Source organism: Thermobia domestica, chromosome 6 (genome assembly GCF_964235325.1).
Source record: "Thermobia domestica chromosome 6, izTheDome1.hap1.1, whole genome shotgun sequence".
NCBI classification, from domain to species: domain Eukaryota; kingdom Metazoa; phylum Arthropoda; class Insecta; order Zygentoma; family Lepismatidae; genus Thermobia; species Thermobia domestica.
Genome location: NC_137459.1, coordinates 196666429 through 196690038, shown reverse-complemented (window position 1 = coordinate 196690038; position 23610 = coordinate 196666429). Strand labels below are relative to the sequence as shown.

Here is a 23610-nt window from a genome sequence, read left to right as displayed (position 1 = left end):
AATCGTTTCTCGCTATCTATTTCTGTTTTTACTCTAAGATGATCAACGTTTAAATAGGAAGTTTTTGACATTTGCCACTTATGTTTTGAATACAGGCTTCATAAATATATGACCTATTCTTAGAACTCTAAATCAATTAAAAAAAAAAAAACGTTTACAGCTATCTGGTATATTTTTGCTCCATGTAAAACAATGTTGAAACCAGAAGTTGTAGTAGATGTCTACCACTTCCGGTCTTAATAAAGTGTTGAGGTTGGAAATTTAATGTATTCTTGAGACGCTTAATCTATTATAGTAAACCGTATATCTTTATGTATTACAGTTTTTACTCTATAGTGATCAACGCTAAAATTGGAAATTGTTGATTTCTACTGCTTCCATTGGTTGTTGAACCGAAAGTCTTAATGAACTTCTACATGTCCAGTTTTAGTAGAGACTTAAAACTGGAAATCCAATGCGTTATTGAGACACTTCATCGACTCAAAAAATCGCTTTTCTCTTTCTGTTATTCGTTTCTACTCCATAACAATCAACGTTAAAAGTGGAAGTAGCTGAATTTCTGCCACTTTTGGTTTCAATAAATATATTAGAGTGGAGATTAAATATATTCTTGGGACGCTTAATAGATTACAGATGTCCACTTCTCGCTATTTGTTACTGTTTTTACTCTATAACATTCAACGTTAAAACAGACAGTGATTCATTCGTGTCACTTTCAGTTTCAGTAGAAAGACTAGAGCAGAGATGAAATATATTTTTTCGGACACTTAATTGACTACAGAAAGTAGCTTCTCGCTACCTATTGAGGTTTTTATTCTAAGGTGATTTACGTTTAAACCAGAGGAGATTGATTTCTGCCACTTCCGGTTTGAATATATGGTTAAGAAACAAGATGCTACCTATTCTTAGAACGTTCAGTAGATTGCATAAAACTGATTCTCACTCTCTCTTAGCATTTTTGCTCTTTGTAGGTCAATATTGAAACCGGAAGTCGTAGTGAATTTCTACCATTTCCTGGTTTTAGAGACTTTTATGCATGAAAATCAAATGCATTTTTGAGACGCTTGATCGACAGATGGCAGAAAATCGTCTTTCTGTATCTACGTGGGTAATACAGAAAGTATTGCCTTCAAGCCCACTACTTGGCCAATAGTACTGAAACATTCAAAACTATTTATCGTTAATGTACTGATGTTTAAACCATAGAATGTCACTTGTTTCATCCCCCTATCTCGTTTCACAGTAATGGAGCAATCCATAACATACAGTGGTGAAGTGCGGTTGAAACAGCGAGCTGTCGTTGATGTGCACCCAGGAACATTCATCGCCGGCGAGTCGTGGATACATCATTATGACCCAGAAATGAATCGTCAGTCGATGGAGTACCGTCACACGTCCTCTCCTCTACCAAACAAATTCAAACTTGCCCCATCTTCTGGCAAAGTGATGTTGACACTCTGTCTCATCCTGTCTATAGTCAGGATCTTGCGCCCTGCGACTTTTGGCTCTTCCCCAAACTTACGGATCACCTTAAGGGGCAACGCTACAGTTGTGACGCGGAGGTGGAAGCAGCAGTTCGGCAATAATGTCGCCAGCAGCCACCGCAATTCTTCGCCGACGGCATAGTCTTGGGGCCATACATAGCATCTGTTGGAAAAGTTGCGTACACGGCATTTCTCTCTTGGAATCGTTTCTATAGTGATGATGGACTATTTATAGCTTGGTCACCTGATCCGGATCATGTGACTTTTCTTTCAGTTGTGCTTCAAACTTTAACCCTTTGGAGACGGCTGTATGAGTGGGAAATGAATTTAAAAGTTTTTAAATGATACAATAAACATAGATAGGAGTCAAATTTATATGTTATTTTATTCTCAAGGCTTTGCCGTATATTAGCGTAGATTGTTTGCTCACAGGGCGGGGGTGATGACGTTATTACGTAAATTATCAAATACATTCGTAGAGCTCCATTTTCATTTTATAAGTGCTGCTCCTATTGGAAAGTTGTGTATAGAGAATTTCTCGTCTACAATATTTTCTAAAGTCTTAATGGATTACTTCAACCTTGAGCAAAATATCTTGATATTTCCAGAATTTTCCAAGATATCAGACAATATCTAAGACTAAATTGACATTCATTACTTCGAAGAATGTCCAATTTTCTCAGATTATCTCTATTTTCACGATGAATATATTAATAATAAATTAACAACATGATTTTGATAAAATTTTAATGATAGGCTTTTCTCTTGATGCTAACAATTCGTAATAAAACCATAATACCTGTGGCGTTCAGAAATGATTGGCACTACAATTAATTTTTCACAGGAACCATTTATTGAACTAACGATTACAGTTTATTTTAGAGGCTTTCCGCGGCAATGTCTATGCACCTTTGCCACCGTCATGGAAGCTTCATTATTTGTGTAGCAAACCATTCTTTGGGGGTATCTCTCTGCCAGTGGCGGACAAATGCGTGGAGTTCATCATTTGTGTTGAACTTTTTATCTCTCATGCCCTCTTTCATTGTGTCGAATAAAGCTGAGTCGCTAGGAGCCAGATCCGGCGAATATGGAGGATACGGCAGTACACTAAACCCTAGTTCATGCACTGTGGCAATTGTCTGGCGACTGACATGTGGCCGTGCATTATCGTGTTGGAGAAGAATGCCACGGGCCCATTTTCCTTGTTGGCGTTGTTGGATGCGTCGGCGGAGTCTATGCAGTAAACTGCAGTAGCTCTCACTGTCGATGGACATATTGGGAGGGAGCCATTCCACAAGCAGTATCCCTTCCTAAACCCAGAAAATGGTCGCCATTTGTTTCCGCACGAATAGTTCTATCCGTGCCTGCTTCCAGTATGCCTCCATTCCATGGACTGGCGTTTCTTTTCTGGAGTCTCGTAGAGGAACCAAGTTTCGTCGACTGTGACCAGACGCTCAAAGAACTCGGTCGGATTTTCACTGTACTGTTGCATCAACTGCTGGCAAATCTCCACATACTTTTGTTTCTGTGCAACGGTGAGGTCATGAGACACCTATTGTCCACACACCTTGTGCAACTTCAAATCCTCATGAATGATAATGTAGAGGGAACCCCGTGATAGACCTGTTTCTCTCTCTAGTTCATCAAACGTGATTCTCCTGTGCTCCATTATCAAACCATTCACTCGCGCGGCATTGCTTGGTCTGCGTGCAGTTGCAGGACGCCCAGTGCTTTTGTTTTTTGCAGCACTGTCTTTGCCTTCTTTGAATTCGGATACCCAATGAAACACGGATCTGTGACTTGGTGCTGTGTCCCCACATACGGCTAATAATCTGTTGTGGATGTATGAAGTATTCACTCATTCCCTCCAGAGAAACCACACTGTCCATCGTTGCCCACGTATGTCTACTTCCATGCTGTCTTTTAGCTGTCCACCAGCGTCCTGGCAAGTTGGAACAACTGCTGCTACAATGTGCTACCTATGGAAAGAAACAAAACCATTTAGTGGGGTTTGACAGTACTATAGTCTATCTTAATGCATACATCAACAAACATTTCAAACTGTTACTTGGCACCAGTTATAGGAGGGAGTGCAAATCATTATTGAACGAACTCTATACAATAGCTGCATACAGAAATAAAGTTCAACTATTTCACTTAATATGGTACAATATTATGGTATTACAGGGCCCTGTGTTACTGGGTACTACAATATACATGTTAGTTGTAGCGATTACTACAGCCATTAAGACCACATTCACAGAATTTAGAGCAAGAAATCAATGATATGCGACATTTGCAAACAGTGATTTTGGCACATTTTTTGCATTTGCGAGCCACAGGAAAATCTGGTGGAAGTATTTCTTCTACTATGAAAGACAACCAATCACTATCTTCTTCTAAGAAACCGTAATCCGAGGGATTAAATGATGCATAATTATCAACTATGTAATATCAACGGTGACTCTGAAGATACGCTCTCTTTATGTGTGTGTTGAAGATGTTGCTGGGGGCTTTTAGAAATCACCCTTGATACTCCATCACTCTAAAGTCATTTAGTGTTGTATAGTTTGATTTTAAGATACTTGCAAGATATGACCCAGCTTGGTGGACCATGGTGTTGGATAATTAATTCTTCCCGAAATTTTCCAAAAGGTGGGTTGATTCTTTCCCTCGTTTAACAGCAGCGTATTTTGTTGAAAATTTACTTGTGATGTCGCATTTAGACAAGCATGAACAGCTGGTATAACGTTGACGAACGATTCAGGTATGCAGTCAATAAGTTTATGGACGGGTAAGTATCTGGTTGTTACTCCTGTGCTACATAGAATCCACATGTCAATAAGTCCTTTTTTCTTAAACTCCAGAGCATAAAAGTACACTGAACATACAAATGAATCAGCACCGGATGAAGCAAATACAACGCGTATCAATTCTGATATCTTTATGGCACGATTCACATGTAAAAGAAGTCTTTCATCTGCTTCTTCAATATGTGATATTAGCTCCTTTATTTCAGTAGACTCACCATTCGAAAGGCATACACTCTTCTATCATTGATTTCAAGTCCTGCCACACAGATATAAATATTTTGCTGGGAACAACATCCCATAAGGCATTGTGCAAGGAACTGCTGAACATTGTGCTTGTTGTTGTCTGGAGATGCCCAAAATGCATCATGCCCTTTGTAAAAGGTGTTCCCATGCTGCAATTGGTAATTTCAATAGGATCGCAGGCCATTCTTCTTCTTTCTGACGGTTTATGCTTTCATCCACGTAAACTCCATAACGACATCCATTCTCGCGGCTCCTTTTGATAGATGAAGTATTCTTTGGAACATGCGCTTCACTAGGCCCACGAAAGTTTGCGGTGAATCTTATCAAGAAATGTTTGAAATACCGCCGGAAACAACAGGATACATTTCCTCCTTTTCATGACTGTTAGTAACCCTACTGTATTTCAACAAATATGAACTCATGTACTGGCGATGGTACACGACGTCACGGGCGAAAACATTCTGTTCGTCTGCCAATGTGCTTATCCTTGAAAAGACATGGTCTTGAAAATACTGAGATGCTCAGAGAGCTTGAATATCTCTGTCTCCTTCACAAGTTCTGTACAATCTTCTGTAAGTTCTGTTTGATACCTGACCACAAATAACGCACCATTTCCTTATGGAAGTCCCTTTCTTCTTCCGATTGCGCAAAACTCGAAGAGATTTATCTTCATTATGATTATCACTGCCAATACAACTAACATTTTTCACGGATCCTATTCGTTCTTCCATTCCATTTGCTATTAACACGTAGGTTTGTAACATTCAATATGATAATAAATTTCACTGAACGTCGTTTTATCTAATAGGCAAACCTGGAGCTTCTGTGATGAAACTGAAGTGGTTTCTCGAGCACTATCTGCCCCATAAACTTTTTTCTGCCATAGGTTGCATATTCCTGAAAGTACATATTGGATCTGTACTGTTTTCTAGTTTCGATTTCCTTTTGGCTACAGGCACTAGATTTGTACTCTCCATTTTACACAACATGAGAGACGATTATCTGAAACTAAGACAGAGGGAAACATTACAATCAACAAATCAGCTGTAGTTGAACAACATATGTGCCAAACAAATTATGAAAAATTACATAAAACCTTTCACTTAGTACCACTTCCTCTTACCTGGGGATTTCCTCGATCAGATTGGTTCGGTAACCAATCTTCTGTGCGGGGTACACTAGGGTGAAGCGTTTTGCACTTTTGTTGGAAATTCGATGATGGCTAGTGCGGAAAAGGTGCCATTAGTGGCACCGACCTTACTGATTTTTTTTGGACAACCCCTTACCCTGCCCCAACGGACTTAAAGTTTTTTAAGTGTTTTGTTAGGCAACACGCACAACACCAATGACAGAAAAGCTACTTGTGGTCGTTTTTAGAGTTACCTGATGGCCATAATACAATTATTTTATTAAAAGAAACTTGTAGCAATGCCAGTAAATAGTTTTGAAATTTTTATGAGTCAAAGTACAGCCATATTAACTCAGTTGTTGGAAATAATGTCCAGATTTTGTTTGGAATGCCACGTTAACGATGATTATAGGCATAGCCCTTGATATAACACGATTTTCTTTGTGCAACTCTTCGCTTGTTATGTACACTGACAGCAAATGCCATCTAGTGGCAGGCTACACAACTTCGTGGTTGCTTACTTTGGCCACGTCGTCGCAACGTCCGGCTCCGTCCAGAAGATTCGCTCACCTCCCGCTCGCCTCGTTGGCTCCTGAACCTACGCCGACGTTTCTAGAATATTCTCGCTCGAAGTTCGGCGGTGGTATAAATATTGCGTACTCCGGCTAACCAATCCAACAGGCCAGTTTATTGCAGCTTAAGCTTTAACGGTTTTAGTTCGCTACTGTTTCTGTTAAGACAGAGAGTTTGTGCATTGTATTTAAAGTTACAGTCTTCTTGTGTGATACGATTCAGAGACATTTTGTATACTTTGGTTTCCAAGTTCGGAAGCAATGGAAAGCAAGATGAAGAAAAAGCCTCATAGCAGACCAACGCGGGAAAGTGTGAAACGAGGCTTATTTGGCACTCCAAGTGAAATGAGTGAAGTGCAGTTACCCACGTACGCTGACGCTATGCGACATTGTCATTGGTTTCGAAGTGGTTTAAGTGGTGACGAAAGTGTAACTAAATTACCAGTGACTGACATTTGTAAACTAGTTAGACAAAGAGTTGTACATATTTGGCGTAAAGCAATCATTCCTGTGCTTTCAGAAAAGAGAGTTTTTCACATGCTGAAAACATTTTATAATAAGTGTCGCACCAAGGAAAAACATTTCAGTCAATAAGAACAAGAAGCAACACTTCGTGCAGGTTTGTTGCACACGCGGAAAAGTCTCTTTTTGATATTGCATCTTGCAAATGAAAAACCGCCGAAGATTGCAACTGTGAAAGGACAGGCAAGATTCCAACACGATAATTCAAGTTTCTTTTGGACCAGAGAATATCACGGAAAATGAGCATTGGTAACATTGACGTCCAAACAAGCAAATCTCTGTCAAAGATGTTTTCCCGTAACGTGAGCAGATTTAAGGCGCAGACAACCAAGAAAGACGCAGGAAGTGTTGAAGCAAGTCCATCAACTAGTGGGATTAGGCATAGGCACAGGTCAAAGATACTGGCGTCGTCAGGGGAATCCAGCGAAGCTTTTGAATCGGGAAGCACGTCGGAATCTGACTTCGAGGCGCGACCAAGAAGGAAACAGGCTAAAGCGCATCTGTCTTCAAAATACAGTGGAGGTAGCGTTTAGAACTGGAGCTTCAGACAGACTTGCTTTGATCGCTTCTGCCGTACTTCGGGACGCGAGACTCATAATGCCAGAGGACAAAGATCTTGTTGATAGATCTAAGGTACGAAGAGGAAAAGATAAACTGGGTGAAAAGATCCAGAAAGAAAAGGCTCACCTAGGCTTGGCGATTACAAGTATCTACTTCGACGGAAAAAATGATGCAACTCTTGTGCAAGAAAAAAATAACTGCAAACTACGAAGACGAGAGGTTACAGAAAAGCATATCACAGTTCTATCAGAGCCCGGTTCAGAATAGTTGAGTCATGCCACACCTAAGTCAGGCACTAGCAAGGATATTGCCGACTCCATATTGGAGCATTTAGAGAAGAACCAGTAAGACGTGTCAAGTCTTGAGCAGTCGGCAGCGATGGTGATGCGACGAACACAGAATGGGATAACGGCGTGAGAAGTCAGATACAAAGATCCCTAGGAAAGGAACTGCAGCATCTCATTTGCCTTCTTCATACCAACGAGTTGCCATTTCGACACCTGGTTACCGAATTGGATAGCGGAACGACCGGACTCAACGCTTTTTCTGGCCGCAACGGAAAGATATTAAAGGATTGTGAACGTACATCGATCGTCTCCTTTACACCTATTCCCGTTGAATGGGTGTCTGAAATGGAAAAAACAGATGGTTTAAGTAGCGACCAGAATTATCTCTTTGAAATTTGTAAGGGTGTTGCTACAGGAAAGTGTACTACCGATCTAGCAAACAGAAAACCAGGACCATTATCACATTCACGATGGCTTACATTGGCCTGTAGGATGCTTCGCCATTACATCAGTACTGATAAACCTAGTTCAAGTTTGTGTCTACTTTGCCAGTACATTGTTAAAGTATACGCTCCCGTCTGGTTTTCAATATGGCGAAATCCTTCGTGCGAAATGGGTGTCATGCAGCATCTGTTTAGCATAGCTAAACTATCACGTTTTCTGCCAGAAAATCTACAACACATAGTTCATTCTGTTCTACAAACAAACGGATACTACGCTCATCATGAAAACCTTCTGATAGCGATGACAGCAGATGAAAATCCGCATATTCGAACGTTAGGCTGGAGAAGGATAAAAAAAATGTGCCGCAGCCAGAAGACTCCGAGATCAAGCCTCCCACGTGACTTCATTGTTCCGAAATTAAACTTTACAGCTGAAAATTACTACGACATGATTAATTGACCTAAATGTCCAACAAAGCCGCCAATCACACGAAACATAACGGATCAGAAGCTTGAAAAAAACATCCGAACTTCAGCTACTCTAACAACAACATTCCCTTGCCATAGTCAAGCTGTGGAACGCACAGTGAAGCTGATGTCCGAAGCAGCGTCGAAAAAGTGCGGCCAGAACGCAAGAGATATCTATGTTAGAGCCAAACTGAAGTCTAGAACAAGAATGCCCCGCTTCGAGACCAAGAAGAACTGCGTGACCTAAGGTCAAATGTCAACGTATGCCTACTGGGTGGGGAAACTCGATGTGCAACCACCTCCCGGTGGTGAGTTCTGGGCTGTTTTGCGTACAGAGCAAAATAAGCGAAGAGTTGCACAAAGATAATCGTGTTATATCAAGGGCTATGCCTATAATCATCGTTAACGTGACATTCCAAAAAAATCTGGCCATTAATTCCAACAACGGAGTTAATATGGCTGTACTTTGACTCATAAACTTTTTAAAATTATTTACTGGCATTGATACACGTTTCTTTTAATAAAATAATTGTATTATAGCCGTCAGGTAACTCTAAAAACGACCACAAGTAGCTTTTCTGTCATTGGTGTTGTGCGTGTTGCCTAACCAAACACTTAAAAAACTTCAAGTCCGTTGGGGCAGGGTAAGGGGTTGTCCAAAAAATAAAAAAAAAAATCAGTAAGGTTGGTGCAACTAATGGCACCCTTTCCGCACTAGCCGTCATCGAATTTCCAACAAAAGTGCAAAACGCTCCACCCTACGGTACAGTCCTATATGAGTAACGACCTTCGAAACCTTGTTCTTTCCTGACTAAAATCATGTATAAATCATAATTATACTACAATCACGATAGGAGTAGCTCAGGAAGTGGTTCTATATAGGCTAACAGAACCACTACCACATTATTTTGTAATTTACTCAATGACGTCATCGCACCCTCTCTGCAAGCAAAAAGACAAACTGCCCACGCTTACATACGTCAAAACCATAGGAATAAAGTAAGATACAAAATTGACTTCTATCTATGTTTATTGTGTCGTTCAAAAAGCTTTTAAATTCATTCTCCACTCATACTGCCGAAAGAAGGCGTGAGGGAATGCCATGTAAAACCAATAGGAAACGTTCGATACTGTGTCCAATCCATGAGATAAATAGTGACACTGCCAATCCCATTTAAGTCCAAATTCATTCCTCATGCGTATCCTAAAGGGAGGAACACTTTACATAAACATTCTCTCCGTGCCAGAGGTGGCGTGGGTCAATGGAAACTTGATCCACGACCCACTGGCCCATCAACCATCGTGACTCACGACCCACCGTGACCCACTCTGAACCCGACCCTCCATGACTCACCACCCACCATGACCCACTCTGACCCACCATCCACCGTGACCCACTTCGACCCACTACCTACCATGAACCACTCTCACTCACTGTGACCCACTCTGTGACCACCAAGATCCATCGTCTTCAACTCTGACACATGATCCACGGCCTCTTCTCTACTGACTAAAGAGTTTGTACTTGTAATAAAACCAAGATTGTGAAAAGAACAGGAATTTCAGTTAGTATACAAATAAAAGTAACCTAAAACTGCTTTACCTATCGTCATGCATTCATATCCATGTTTTTTCATTAATTCTTTCCGTTTATGCTTTGCAACAATGAATATTACTCCAATAACACATATGAGCTTCATATGAACAGTAGAAAACTTAACAATGTAAATTAAATAAAATTTTCTCTGCATATTTAATGTAGAAGGATGACACATCTGCATTCCTGAACATCAGTTACTACTAAAGTTTTTCCTGCCATCCACAGGTACCCCTGTATTTCATTCTATAGCACATTGTCGCTACTATATTGAAGAAAGTAGAAATAATAAAGAGGTGTCCTGAAGATGTGAACGAACTGAAAATGTAAATAGGACTTAATTCCAAAATTACGGCCGGAAATTCTGTAACAGGGAAGAAACGACTATGTCATTGCACAGCTTAAAATACTTCTTGACGACAATTAGGCCTATCTGAATTCATGTTTAATAGCACACATAACTTTTTCATACCTGCTGGCAAAACTGTTATGTTCGCAGTAGTAATTAAATTCACTTATATAGTTTAATATTTGTTTTGTATGTTGCTATTCTCTTGAGAAATTGATTCAGTAAATAAATAATTTAGGTCCGTTGACTTAATGAGCTAAGTGAGTTAAATTACCATGAACCTTATACAATGACACAGTGCTCATTATTTTCTACGAAAAAAAAATCAATCGCGAAGATAATTACATATTCCTGGTTATGTAAGTTACCAAATCTTAATAACTTGTACAACTTATATGAAATTCCATTATCCCGTTGAACCTTTTGTTACAATCTTGATTTTCTACATGTACAATTCTTATGCATAGTATACAAAAGTGTGTGAGAATAACTGTTGCGTTAAAATACTGATTCTCTATATATTTTTTGTGTGTGTTTATGAAAGTGCAAGGTTCAAATTGAGCTTTCATAAGGAGTTGCGTGAAGTTACTCGTGACAACACATCCAGGTATTTCTTGTAAAATACATGCCTCCATAACGAACCCAAACCATTACGCATCCTTGTCGTTTTTATTATTTTGATAATAGGCTTCTTTGTCAAATCATATCAATCCCAAAATAATCAAAATGCGTTATCTTTTTTTTTTTAACTTTCAACTACTGAGCTATTTTGAGTATAAACTCAAAATAAACAAATCTGAGTAAAACAAACCAATATTGTCACGTTAGTTTAGTGAGAGCTTTTTACATAACTGAGAAATTTCATTTGTTAGTAGTGGGGGCGCAGTGCTTGGGGCCCCTGGTTCGATCCCAGCTCGCGCCGGGTGGACTTTGTGGTGGACAAACACCGTGCTCGTGGGTTTTCTCGGGGTTCCCGGATTTCAGTTTAACGTCCCACACTTATGCCCTTTAGGCTGAGGAAGGCGGATGATTAAGGTAGGTGAATGATGATGGAATAATTAGTAGAAAAAGAGATTATGGGAGGAAACGGGAATATCCCAAGAAAACCCACGGCCACAATGTTGTCCACCACAAACTTACTTGCCTGGGGATCGAACCAGGGACCCCACGCACGAGAGATAAGCGCTTTATCACTAATCCGAAGTGTCCCCAACATCGTCCTTAGAGTAATGGCGCAGTGATTAACGACCAATACTTTTGAGGTCGACTTTCGGAAAATTGATTTCGGGCTGCCTAAACGGAAGATCGGTTTTGAAATTTGTGTTAACAAATTTCTTTAGCTATATCCGGGCGCTCTGTACGTGTACGAATACCAATTCAATATGTTAAAATTATATGTTACCGTGTTGAGAAAGGGAATTTCATTTAGTGTTTAATTTAATTGAACTGGTCAATGCAGTTACGAAGTACGAAGAAAGAACGGTACCTGACAATCTTAGGTCTTTTGTATGTGATCATGAGACATCTATAAAATTTCCTCATAAATTCATACTAGTATTGATATTAAATATATCTATCACACTGGAACTAACAGAATTAATTTCTTTCAATTGAACGAACAAGAAAAAATCGAAGCACGAGATATTTTCTTAAAATTTGTGAAAATTACAAGAATACGAGTACCTCATTATTTCAAGTACTGCGAGGAAATTAAAGTCTCATTTCCTGATCCATGACTACGCACAAAAAAAAGGAATGCAATATCGAAACATTGCAATAAATACTAAGGTCGGGACTAAGGCATTAAAATAAAGTTTTTATTGAGCAAGATTGTAAATGAAATAATAATAATAATAAAAAAAACACGTTGACCTCGCAAAATATATTTCTTTACTGAGCTCCAATATATTACCCGTTTAGGTTGATGAATTGCGGCAAAGAACATTAACCTATACCGTTAAAAATATCCAAAGACTAATGACTTTGACTGCTGTCCTAAGGCTATAATTACTCCTAATATATTACAATATTGAAATGTAAAGAGTGCACCGTGAATTCAGGGGCTTTTATTAAAGTATTTGATACAGAAAATGGAACAGCTAACAAATTTCTTAAATAGATTTATGATGATAAACTTCCAGGAAACATTTCAAACAGGAATAATGCTCAAGTGGTATGATCGATTTAAAATACTTCAGCTCAAAAAAAAAAAAAAAAAGACATTATAATCAAAATATTTGTGTATACGTATACACATCATACTGATTAGCTAATTCATTATTTGGCAAAGACTAAGTAAAAAAAGTGATTAAATTATCAAAAGAAAATAAAGCAAACTTTATCATCAAGAATGAAAAATGAATTATTTAATTTTTTTAAAGTTGCCAATTTTTTTTAAATCTTAACTATACATAAATTTTAGAAAACAATTAAATCTTCATTATTTTTAACGAAAACATGTACTAGAACCCACGTAATATATCGCACACATTAAAGCATTTATCATTCTGAAACATTTCTTTACCAGACTAGTTCTACACTCAAATTCTTGCCCAACAGTTATTACATTATTCAAACGTTATTTTGTTCAAAAACGGTTTCATTTAACTTCATTTTTATCGGCTAGTGAATCCTGAAAAGCATGGCAATACTTTTCTCTTCCTTGCAAATACATAAATTTTGGGGTTTTCAATATACAAATAATAATTTGGAATTTGGTTTGAATGCCAGTATGTCTCCGTGAATGTATGACACTCAGCAGGAAAATACAATCTACACATATGTCAACAAAATATTTTAACAATGGATTACATCATAAATTTAAAATCAGAAAACGCTAGAGCACTGAAGCTGCATAAAGACCCTTTTTACAATAAATATTTGAGGTAGTCATTGTTACTATTACCCATTAGAAATACGATAATAATGCTGCTAATTAAGGCTCGGATTTGTATGGCATGTCATTTATATCCTGACATCTTTTTACATTTCTTATTAAATGTAAGCACATTTGTGACTCTTGTGAGCACAGAAATACACTTTTTTATTGGTCATATAAATGCCTATTTGAACCGTATTTTAACTCAAATCATATTTTGGCCGGAAGTGATATAAAAGCATATTTTAGTCATATTTTAAGCAAGTTACACTTATTGCTTAGAAATAGCTTCTCCAATATTTGCAACAAGGGTACTTAGAACTTCTTTACTAGAAATATTTGACCTTGTGTAATATTATTTGAACGAACACTGTATAGTATGAGGGGGCCAGAATGATTGACCTGGCATAACATCATTCATTTTGGAAAGAGCCATCTCAGTCTCTGTCTGTACCTATCTCTCTCTTTCTCCTCTGCTGCAAAGATACCCAAAATCAGTTTCTTCGTTGCATATTGGTAGAAAATATTTCCATTCACATCCTAGTAAAACTTTAAATACACAGGAAGTGAAAGTAGTACTGCGAAAATATTGGTAACACACTGAGCACGATCGGAAATATGGCACCGAAGAATTTTCCCTCGGACCACCGACTGAAGTCATCACTGATACACTGATACATATTGTAAGATATGTCTTATTATTATTATTATTATTATTATTATTATTATTATTATTATTATTATTATTATTATTATTATTATTATTATTATTATTATAGTTGTTATAATACTTAATACCGTTTTATAAAACGCGAGCAAAGTTTTGTGCACACACATGTTTAGCACGACGATTAGTTTATTTCCGTTAACAGTTAATAGAAAATGACAAATAATTCACTTGTTTCTGCTTCCCAAAATTTCATTCAAAGAATTAGTCACCGTTTGTTCGCAAACTGGAATATTTTATAATACATGCCTGATAAATCTTGGCTACTTGTCAGTGAGCATTGATCACTGAATAGGCGACAAAAATTGAAATGGTCGCAAACCGGACTGATCGCAAACTGGAATATACCATGCAAGACAGCATAATATTAATTTCTCGCATTTTTTATTCTAGTGATAACGTCAACTAGAATTTTCACACGTTCGAGAATTTTTAACATAAATTTAATCAGAATTTTGTTGTAAACGAATACTATTTTCAAGTACATTTGCTCATTCTTAATTTCGTTCAAACATAGTTTTCTCCATAATCATCTGAGCGAAATTCTCTTAAATTTTTTACCAAAATATTTTACATATTTCTAACTGAGAAACAAGAGTGTTTCAACACATCCTTATTAGTTTTCTTTTACTTTTTCATTATTTATTTATTTATTTAACTATTATTTTTAGTTTATTTGTATAATTATTGTCTCCAAAAGATTATCATTACGATTTCTGTTTTATGTCTAAACCAAAATTTGTAGAGTAACCTTGTTTGCGGAAATTCCCTTATAATAGAAATGGTTGAATGTTTTAAAATGTTGATTTTGAGAAATTTCAATCTGGTTATAACGAAGTTTGGCCCGAATATAGTCGATATCATTATGTTGATATTTGAGAAAATTGTTTCAAACTTTGCTTTTAATGGAGTTTAAGCTCACATTTAAGTTAAATTTAGCCTTAACTATTTCGAGTATTTCCTTTTTGCTAGTTTTCCAGTAACTATTTCAAACATTATTCCAACTCATAATCGATCTTCCGGTGATTTACGTGTTAAATTTAACGTCTTATTTTGTTCCGCTTTAAAGAGATCTTTAATATGTGTATATAAGTTGCATAACGTCTCTGTCGTTCAAAAATTTAAAATAGAATATCAAATACTGGATTAAATTTTATATATATATATATATATATATATATATATATATATATATATATATATATATACACTGCTCCACAAAACTTAAGCAACCCGAGAGAACGTGGTATAAGTGACATGTGGGGCCCATTCAACACTGGTTAGTGGCATGCACATACACAGAGACACACAGGCAAGTCGAGCACCCACTCTATCGCATAAGCAGCATCGTTGCAAGCGCGGTGAACAACTTATGCCATGAGCCGTACACCACAGCCCAGTAGTGTCCGAGGCTCCAAGCATTGAGTTAGTGGTTCTTGTGTGGGGTACACACCTTGCAATGGCTGGTAGACGACATTTGAGTGACTTTGACCGCGGGCAAACAATTGGGCGGTGGAATTCGGCCGATCGCAAGTGGAAGTGGCGCAGGAATTCAACGTGAACAAAAGTGTTGTGTCGAGGCTGTGCAATCGCTTTCAAAATGGAGGTGAAATCAGTAGACGTTTTGGAGGAGGCCGTCCGAAGAAGACGTCGGCCGTCGAGGACCGATTTCTCACAATTTCTGTCAAACGTAACCGTCAAGCTCCATGCTCTCACCTGGCCAATGAGTTGTTTCAGGCTACAGGACAACGCCTGAGTCGTGAAACTGTTCGTCGGCGACTCAATAGAGCAGGACTGTATGCAAAAAGGCCTGTGCTGTGTGTGCCATGAAACTGGAGCACAAACGTGCGCGTTACACATGGTGTCAGGAACATGTTGTATGGAGGGAACACCAGTGGGCGCGTGTCATGTTCTCCAATGAGTCGAGATTCAGCCTGTCGTCAGATTCTGATCGGACTTTAGTGTGGAGAGAGCCAGGAGCACGCTATCATCCAAACTTCATTGCTAAACGGCCCTCCTATGGCGGTGGTTCCATTATGGTGTGGGGTGGAATTATGCTGGACGGGAAAACGGACCTCCATATTGTGCAACATGGCACTTTGACAGCACAACGGTACCTGGATGAAATTCTCAATACACATGTGTGCAATTTCCGCGGAGCATTTGGCCCAGACTTCCTGTTCATGGATGACAATGCCCACCCACACCGTGCGCATCGTGTGTCCGAGTATCTGGAGAGCGAAGGCATTACGCGTATTGCATGGTCTGCATATTCGCCCGACTTGAATCTCATCGAGCATGTGTGGGATGCTCTTGGGCGGCGAATAGCGCAGCGCAGTTCACCAGCACACACTCTCCCTGACCTGCAAACAGCTCTCCTCGAGGAGTGGCGCCATCTGCCTCAAAACTTGATCAACACTCTGATTTGCAGCATGGAGGCCAGATGTCGTGCCTGTATAGCTGTTCGTGGTGCTTACATGCCATATTGACTGTCTATGCCCTCGCACAACCCAGCTTCACCTGTTGAGGTATCGTAGTGCTGAACTTTTTGGTCACCCTGTACATCCTAACTGTATTGTTCGTCTTCACTTGTGTTGTATTGTGCATCTGGATCGTCTGTTTGTTCATTATACTTGGTGCAGTGATCGTGTCGTTTTATTTTCTGCCACTTTCTGCGAGTTGCTTAAGTTTTGTGGAGCAGTGTATATATGCATTTTTATATATATTATTAATTCAGGCTTCCTCCAGGCAAGAGTTAAATACACAAGAAGCATCGGGTGCCATACATGCGTGTAATTTGCGAAGACCTTTCTAACCTGAACACATAGTGAAACATACAGACGTTGGAGGAAAAAATGTGTTTCTTTTTGTTATTTTGTTCTCGTAAATTAATTCTTTTTTCTTCTTCTCTCCGAGATCGGTCATTTTTCGTTCCATTTGTCATTAGGTCAAGGTTCCAATTAATTTCATAGCATAAACAAGCAATAGTTAAGAAAACGGAAAACTGCGTGTCAAAAATGTACGGTGCTACCTAGTACTACAGTTGTCTTTTTGTCTTGCTTCCATCTAGGTCCGTTAACATCGTCTTTTTCTTCTTGATGTTACAGTTGTTTCATGGCTTGAACCAATTTTCCTTTCACTTGAGGCAAGATTGAAGTGTGTGTCTTTGCTCTCGCTTGCAGCTAGTTAAGCAGGACAAGCTTAAAATTTTCCATGAATGTTGTAAAACAAGTGCGATAAACTAAAAAATATGCTCGTTCTTGCACATACTGGTTTATATACATATATATGGATTGTATATCAGGCTTACACTATGATATCTGCAAACACATAAACAAGAGTTTAATGTTTTCCTTGTAGCTTAACATTTTCAAATAATTTACAACTTTACTAATAAAAAGCGCAAGCTAGGCACCATTTTTGTTTAACACTGACTTTAATCAGTTTCTGCTACAAATAGCTTACAATGTCTTTCATAACATTTTATTGTTTCAAATGGATGTAAAAGAAATCTATAGCAGGGTTTCTCAACCTCTCAACCTAAGATAATCGGAAGAGACAAATATAATTAGAATCTAATAAAAGAAAATATTTTTAAATATTATTTTAAACTTTGTTTTGATAGGCACATTTTTATTTTTATACATACTGTTAAGCACAACAAAAAATACGTCTACTAAACATTTTCAATAGGTGCATAGTTGTTTAAAAACCATTTTAAATGAAAGGGGTAGGATATGAAACTAATGAGAACTGTATATTGAAATACCAGAAAACTAGAAAAGCAACAAAGCCTGCATATTGAAATACAATTAAAATTGAAAGCTAATGAGATACATGAGCATGGTGTCATTTCACTAGTGCGGCAATATCCGGTTCAATTTTTGTGACGCACGTTATCGAGTCATTTAAAATACTCAATAATATTTTTAACAACTGTCCAAGATTTTTAACCAAAATTAGAAATCACTTTCTTTTTTTTTATCATATGACCCAAAATTAAGGGACTTATGAAGTTTTAAAATTTTCAAACGGCTTCCATTTTGAAACAGTATGACGGATCGGATTCGATATTTGTCATTTAAATGAACTGACCAAATTTGGTTTTAATCCATTAGCTTTCAGGGAAGTTACTGTATCCACTATATACAAGTAATTGATTCTATTATTATAGAAATAGATAGATATTGTGAGATCTCCATAATAGGTGTATTAAAAATCCCACACTCTTCTTACAAACCAGAAATTATAAGGGGGTCGCTGGTAAGAGGATGAGACAAAATGGGGATCGTGACAGGAATTAGATTAAAAACCACTGGTAGGGAGATATGAGATCAGTAACATCGCGGAGAATATAAGTTAGGGGTGATAAAAAGCTGTAAGAACAAATGTCATTAAATCGAAAAATATAAAACGAAGGCTCAAATAGTGTTACCACTCCTTCAAGATTTGCAGAGATTGCCAGGGGATTGAATTCTTCGTTCTGAGTCCCGTTCAAAAGTGATAATGTTTATTTAGCCAAAACACTTCGAAGAACAATATTGTCTGACCACAAATCAAAATACAAGGAAATCATTTGTATTATTTTTGGACGAAATTCAATTCTTGTGTCACCTCTGGCTCTTTTCATACCATACGTACTAGATCTATTTCAAGTGTCAAAAACGTAAGTGCTTTCTCATGTAATATTGACTGAATTCGTGTTATGACATTTGAAAATAAAGTGACGCAAACTCTAGAGAGGCGTTGCCTTCTATGAGTGATTTTTTTTATTTATATAAGAAAAACTTTCCTTAGACGAAAACTTTTTAAGAACTAACATTCGAATTTGAAGTGTTTCTTAACCCACTTCTAAATCATTCTTCCTGCAGAGATAAATACACGGAAATTCTAAGTACACAAGCACTGTCAAGGTCTACTGCATTACTCAGAATACTTAAGAAAATATTTTGCCTTTGATGTGTGTCTATGTACATATTTACATGATTCCAGCAATTGACTACTGGATGACATTTGTTAAACTTCTATTATTTGAAGTAAGCGGCGTATATAAAGTGTAAAATAATATTTTAATTGTCTGCAAACTGCAGCAATCTTCACGAAACTTATACGTTCTGAGAACAAGCTAAATGGATTTAGGACGACAATGCGGTAGTTTTCATTATTCTTGTCTTTTTTCCTACGAACACTTTCATTTCCATCGAATAAGATTATTTTATTTTAAACTTATTCAGTAAATAGAAAGTGAGGACGAGTTGTATAATTGAAATTATCTACAAAACTACTTACATTCAATGTAGTGCATAGCAAATCAAACCCGAAACTACTCGCACAGAAACTAGACTAGCCTTTCAACTTACCGACAGGAGGTCAGTAATAGAGCGCCAGTTTTTGAGGTTCAAGATCTCTGGTTCAAACTCTATGTGAGTAGTAAAAGTCGTATCCTTAGGTATTCTTCATGTTCTGCCCTTTGTTTACGTTTCTTCATTCTACCACTCTTCCATCATTCAATTTTGAGCATTATATGTATCTTTTAGTTTACAGGGCATAATGAGGAATATTAAATTAAATATTTAATATTTTCTAGTCACCCAGTCACTTCCCCGTTTCTATGCATACATACACTTTGGGTAATTAATAAGCATTCTCACGCGTTGGATATGACTTCGTTTCCCAATAGAAGATTTTGATTTTGTAGTTCAAATCCCATCCTAATATGTAAGTCCACGTGGATTTAGTCTCGGCGCTGAAGAGGAACTTGGAACTTCTACCAATTGATCTAATCACGCAGCAAAAAGTTTATCAAACGGAATGATATTGCATTAAATTACACTCACTCTGTGTCAAAATTGTTCTCTGTTCTCGATAAACGTAATTTCAGTGTCTCTGGTATGGTATACAAATGGTAGCTAGCGTATGTTCTTTTGGTACATCTTGGGTATTTGAATGTTTGGCAATGAGTGACTTAGAGACCCCAAGGTATGTTCATCTTTAAAAGAAGATGAAATGTTTTATGTTAGCATGTTGTTTATGGCAAGTTTAAATTGTAATGGCTAGGAGTTAGAGGAATTTATGATAACAGATCGGAATAATTGTGGCTTGATATCAGGAATAGTTCTAATTATAATTTAATTTATGATAACAGATCGGAATAATTGTGGCTTGATATCAGGAATAGTTCTAATTATAATTTAATCTTTCATCGTGTTTCTCATTTAATTATTACCACGTAGCAGCGCTACAATGATAGAACTATTTCTGGTAGCGAGCTACAATTATTCCCCTCTCTTATCATAAATTCCTCAACTCCTAACACCATAACTTATCTCATCATCATAGGTATTCTGCCATTATTGGCAGTTCACTTGCTGCAACTGAGAATCTTCCATGCTCCACGGTCTTCCGCTAACCTCTTTGTCTTCACGTACGATTCCTTTGTTTTGATATCACTCATTAATTGTAGTCTCCTTCTTCCTCTCTTTCCTGCCACCATACCCTCTAGCACGAACCTCATGATACAGTTTCTTCTTAGCCAATGTCCAAACCGGTATCTTTTCCTCTTCTTAATAATATCTAAAATTATTCTTTTCTCCCCCACTATTTCTAACACCCTCTCATTCGTTTTCCGCTTGACTCATCTAATTCCCTATAGTCTTCTCCATACCCACATTTTGAAAGTTTCTAGTCATTTTTCATCATTTTTGCGTAATGTCCATGTTTCTGATCCATACAGTACAATACTCCACACGAAGCATTTTATGAGTCTTTTTCTCAACTCTATTCAAGGTCCCAAAAATAGTACTTTTTCCCTCCTAAAGGCTTCTTTCACCATTTTTATCCTTGCTTTTATTCCCGTTCACACTTCATATCATCACTAATAATACTACCCAGGTATCGGAAACTAGTTAGCTGTTCTATTTTCTCCCCTCCTACTTATATATTTGACACTGACTTCTTTGTTCTAATCACTATGGCTTCGGTCTTTCTAACATTTATTTTCATCCCATATTTTTCACAGCCCTTCCTCACGTTTTCTAACATCTTATTGATTTCTCTTCAGATTCTATAACAAGAGCCATATCGTCTGCAAACTTATCTAGCCATTGCAATTTTCAATTTGCCATAACACAGAATACTTAATCTTCTTTTAAAGTCAAGTTATTCATTGCCGACTATTCAGATGCCCAACAGTACACAACTCCGGGTTCGATCCGTAGCGGTAGAAGAACATTCTACGTTAAACTGTATGTTTCGTCCTAATTAGTCGCACTGCTGACAAAGAGCGTTAATAACAAAGCAATTAATCAAAGTTTTTTGCGACCTAATGATATCATTATTCAAACAAGTGAAATCGCTTTTAACATTCTATGTTTGTTCTCGTGCGTAGTAATGAAGAGTGTGTCGTTCCATACGGTACTAAAAGTAACTTCCAAGTGATAGAATGACATCTTACAAATGAAACAAGATTATCCTAAAAAAATAAATCTAAAAGTTAGATAGAAAAAAAACTTATTTTTGAAAATCGATTCATCTATTTGCACTGATAGCACAATGAATAAAACTAACACCATTAGCGGCATCAACTTTAAGTGGAGAGGATAGGAAGGTCAACTTAAACTATGTTCACGCACCGGATCAGTGGCAGAAAAATTGAAACCTATTCACTGGAATGTCAATTTCCATCCAAATTACAAGAATGAAGCATTAACTACGTATGTGGAAGTGACTTTAAAGAGACTATTTATTGTTCACTCATTCCACTATCTGAAACCTATAAGCCATTTCTCAGAGTCCTTGACTCCCCAATTATATTGAGAGAACACGTAAGGCAAGGTGAACCAGTTTCACAAGACTTTAGTCTGCAGTACCGTTTATTATAACTTGTTCGGCCAGGAAGAAATATTGGAAAATTACAAAATTGGATAAAATTGATCAGAATCAGAACTTATATTTCACAGAAATTTTTATCTGTAGTCACGCTTCTAATACATATGCTGTATAAAATAGGTTCAAAACACGAATACAAACATTAAACATCTTGGCTGACACTTAGTCATGGACATGATAAACGCTTCAAACGTAGATTTCTTTGATAGTAAACTTGATTTTTATGAGGAAATATTAACTACTTGTGCTTCAGTGGCTCTCATTTTGCTATCGTGTAAGTTAAGCCTGTGCAGAAACTCAAGTGGATTTTTTTTTTAAATAAACTCAATCAACTGAGTAGCGCATATCTATCAGAACCGATGTAATGCAGTCAGAAAAACTAGAGCTTTTCCTCTGAAAACCAACTCTACTCTCTCTTTCTCTTTCTCCCTCTCTCTTTATTTTTTATATGTCTCTATTCAAAAATAAAATGAAACCTTTGAGTTTTACGTCCCACGATTATACCGGTTAGGCTAAAGGAGACGGTGATGATGAATAATGAATGAAATGTGGAATGAAGAAAGTGGGAGGAAACGGGAGAACCCTGAGAAAACCCACGCACACGGTGTTTGTCCACCACAAAGTTCACTCGAACCCGGGACCCCTAGCACCAGAGGTGTGTCTCTATTCAAGAAGCGAATGTCGAGACAGTATTTTAAAGTTTCGGCCATTATCTTAAAAAAAAATCCTTTCTTTTGCTATGAGGTCTGTGATCTTTGGGCAAAGATAAGAAGATGCTTAAGTTCAGGTAAATTCATGATACACTTGAAAGTTTTAGACGATATTTTGACAAACCATCTATAATATAATAAAAGTATTTTATTTGGTAAGCTCAGTCTTCATTTCCTAGTGTTCAGCTAGTAGGCTTTATTTGTAAATCTTTAATTATGAAGCTACACTATTTTAAAAGTGAATTTTTAGATAGAAATATCTAGCAGTTTGAAATGTTAGATTTGCATCGTAAATTTTCAGTTTATTCTTTCCGACTCCCGTTCTGTAGGTCAGACTATCTTATTGTTGCTTTGTAATTTATAAACACTTTTTAAAAATAATAACCGACATCAAAATATGCTATAAAACATAAAATTATTAATTATTATTGTCTCAAAAAATTTGAAGTCGGTATCAAGCTACGCAAATTAAGTATAATACGTGAGGTAGTCTTAGGATGAGTCTTTTCCAAGTCATTTTCTAATTTTTTAAAAAAAAAACAGGCGATTTTGTTTATATTTTATAAATAAATATTTAATTATTAACCTTATAATGTAGAATAACTCATTTCTCCTGAAAAGCTACACAACAGGTAGTTTACTCGTATGGGTATTTCCTTTCTTTCTTTTCTTTTTTGAATGGTTTTCTCAACAGTAACTCGGCAATTTTATTCCTACTTCCTAAATAAATAAATAACCGGACAGCGTGACACTACTCATTTCTCCTTTAAAAAAAAATAGTCCAAAGAGTTAGTTCACTCTTCAGGGTGTTCTTTTTTCTAGAGATTTCCTCAAAAATGTCTCAGTCAATTATGTTTACATTTTTTTTAAAAAATAAATGTTTTATTAATAGCCTCACAATACACTATATATATCATTTCTCATGAAGCAATAAACAAAC

The 23610-nt window shown here is 37.1% G+C and overlaps 1 protein-coding gene across 1 annotated transcript; it reads right to left on the bottom strand.

The window, feature by feature from the left end:
• Positions 1-2404: 2404 nt before the first annotated feature.
• Positions 2405-2758, bottom strand: LOC145687404 (histone-lysine N-methyltransferase SETMAR-like). Its single transcript, XM_081760860.1, has one exon. The coding sequence runs from the start codon at positions 2756-2758 to the stop codon at positions 2405-2407; it is 354 nt and encodes a 117-aa protein (XP_081616986.1).
• Positions 2759-23610: the final 20852 nt, after the last annotated feature.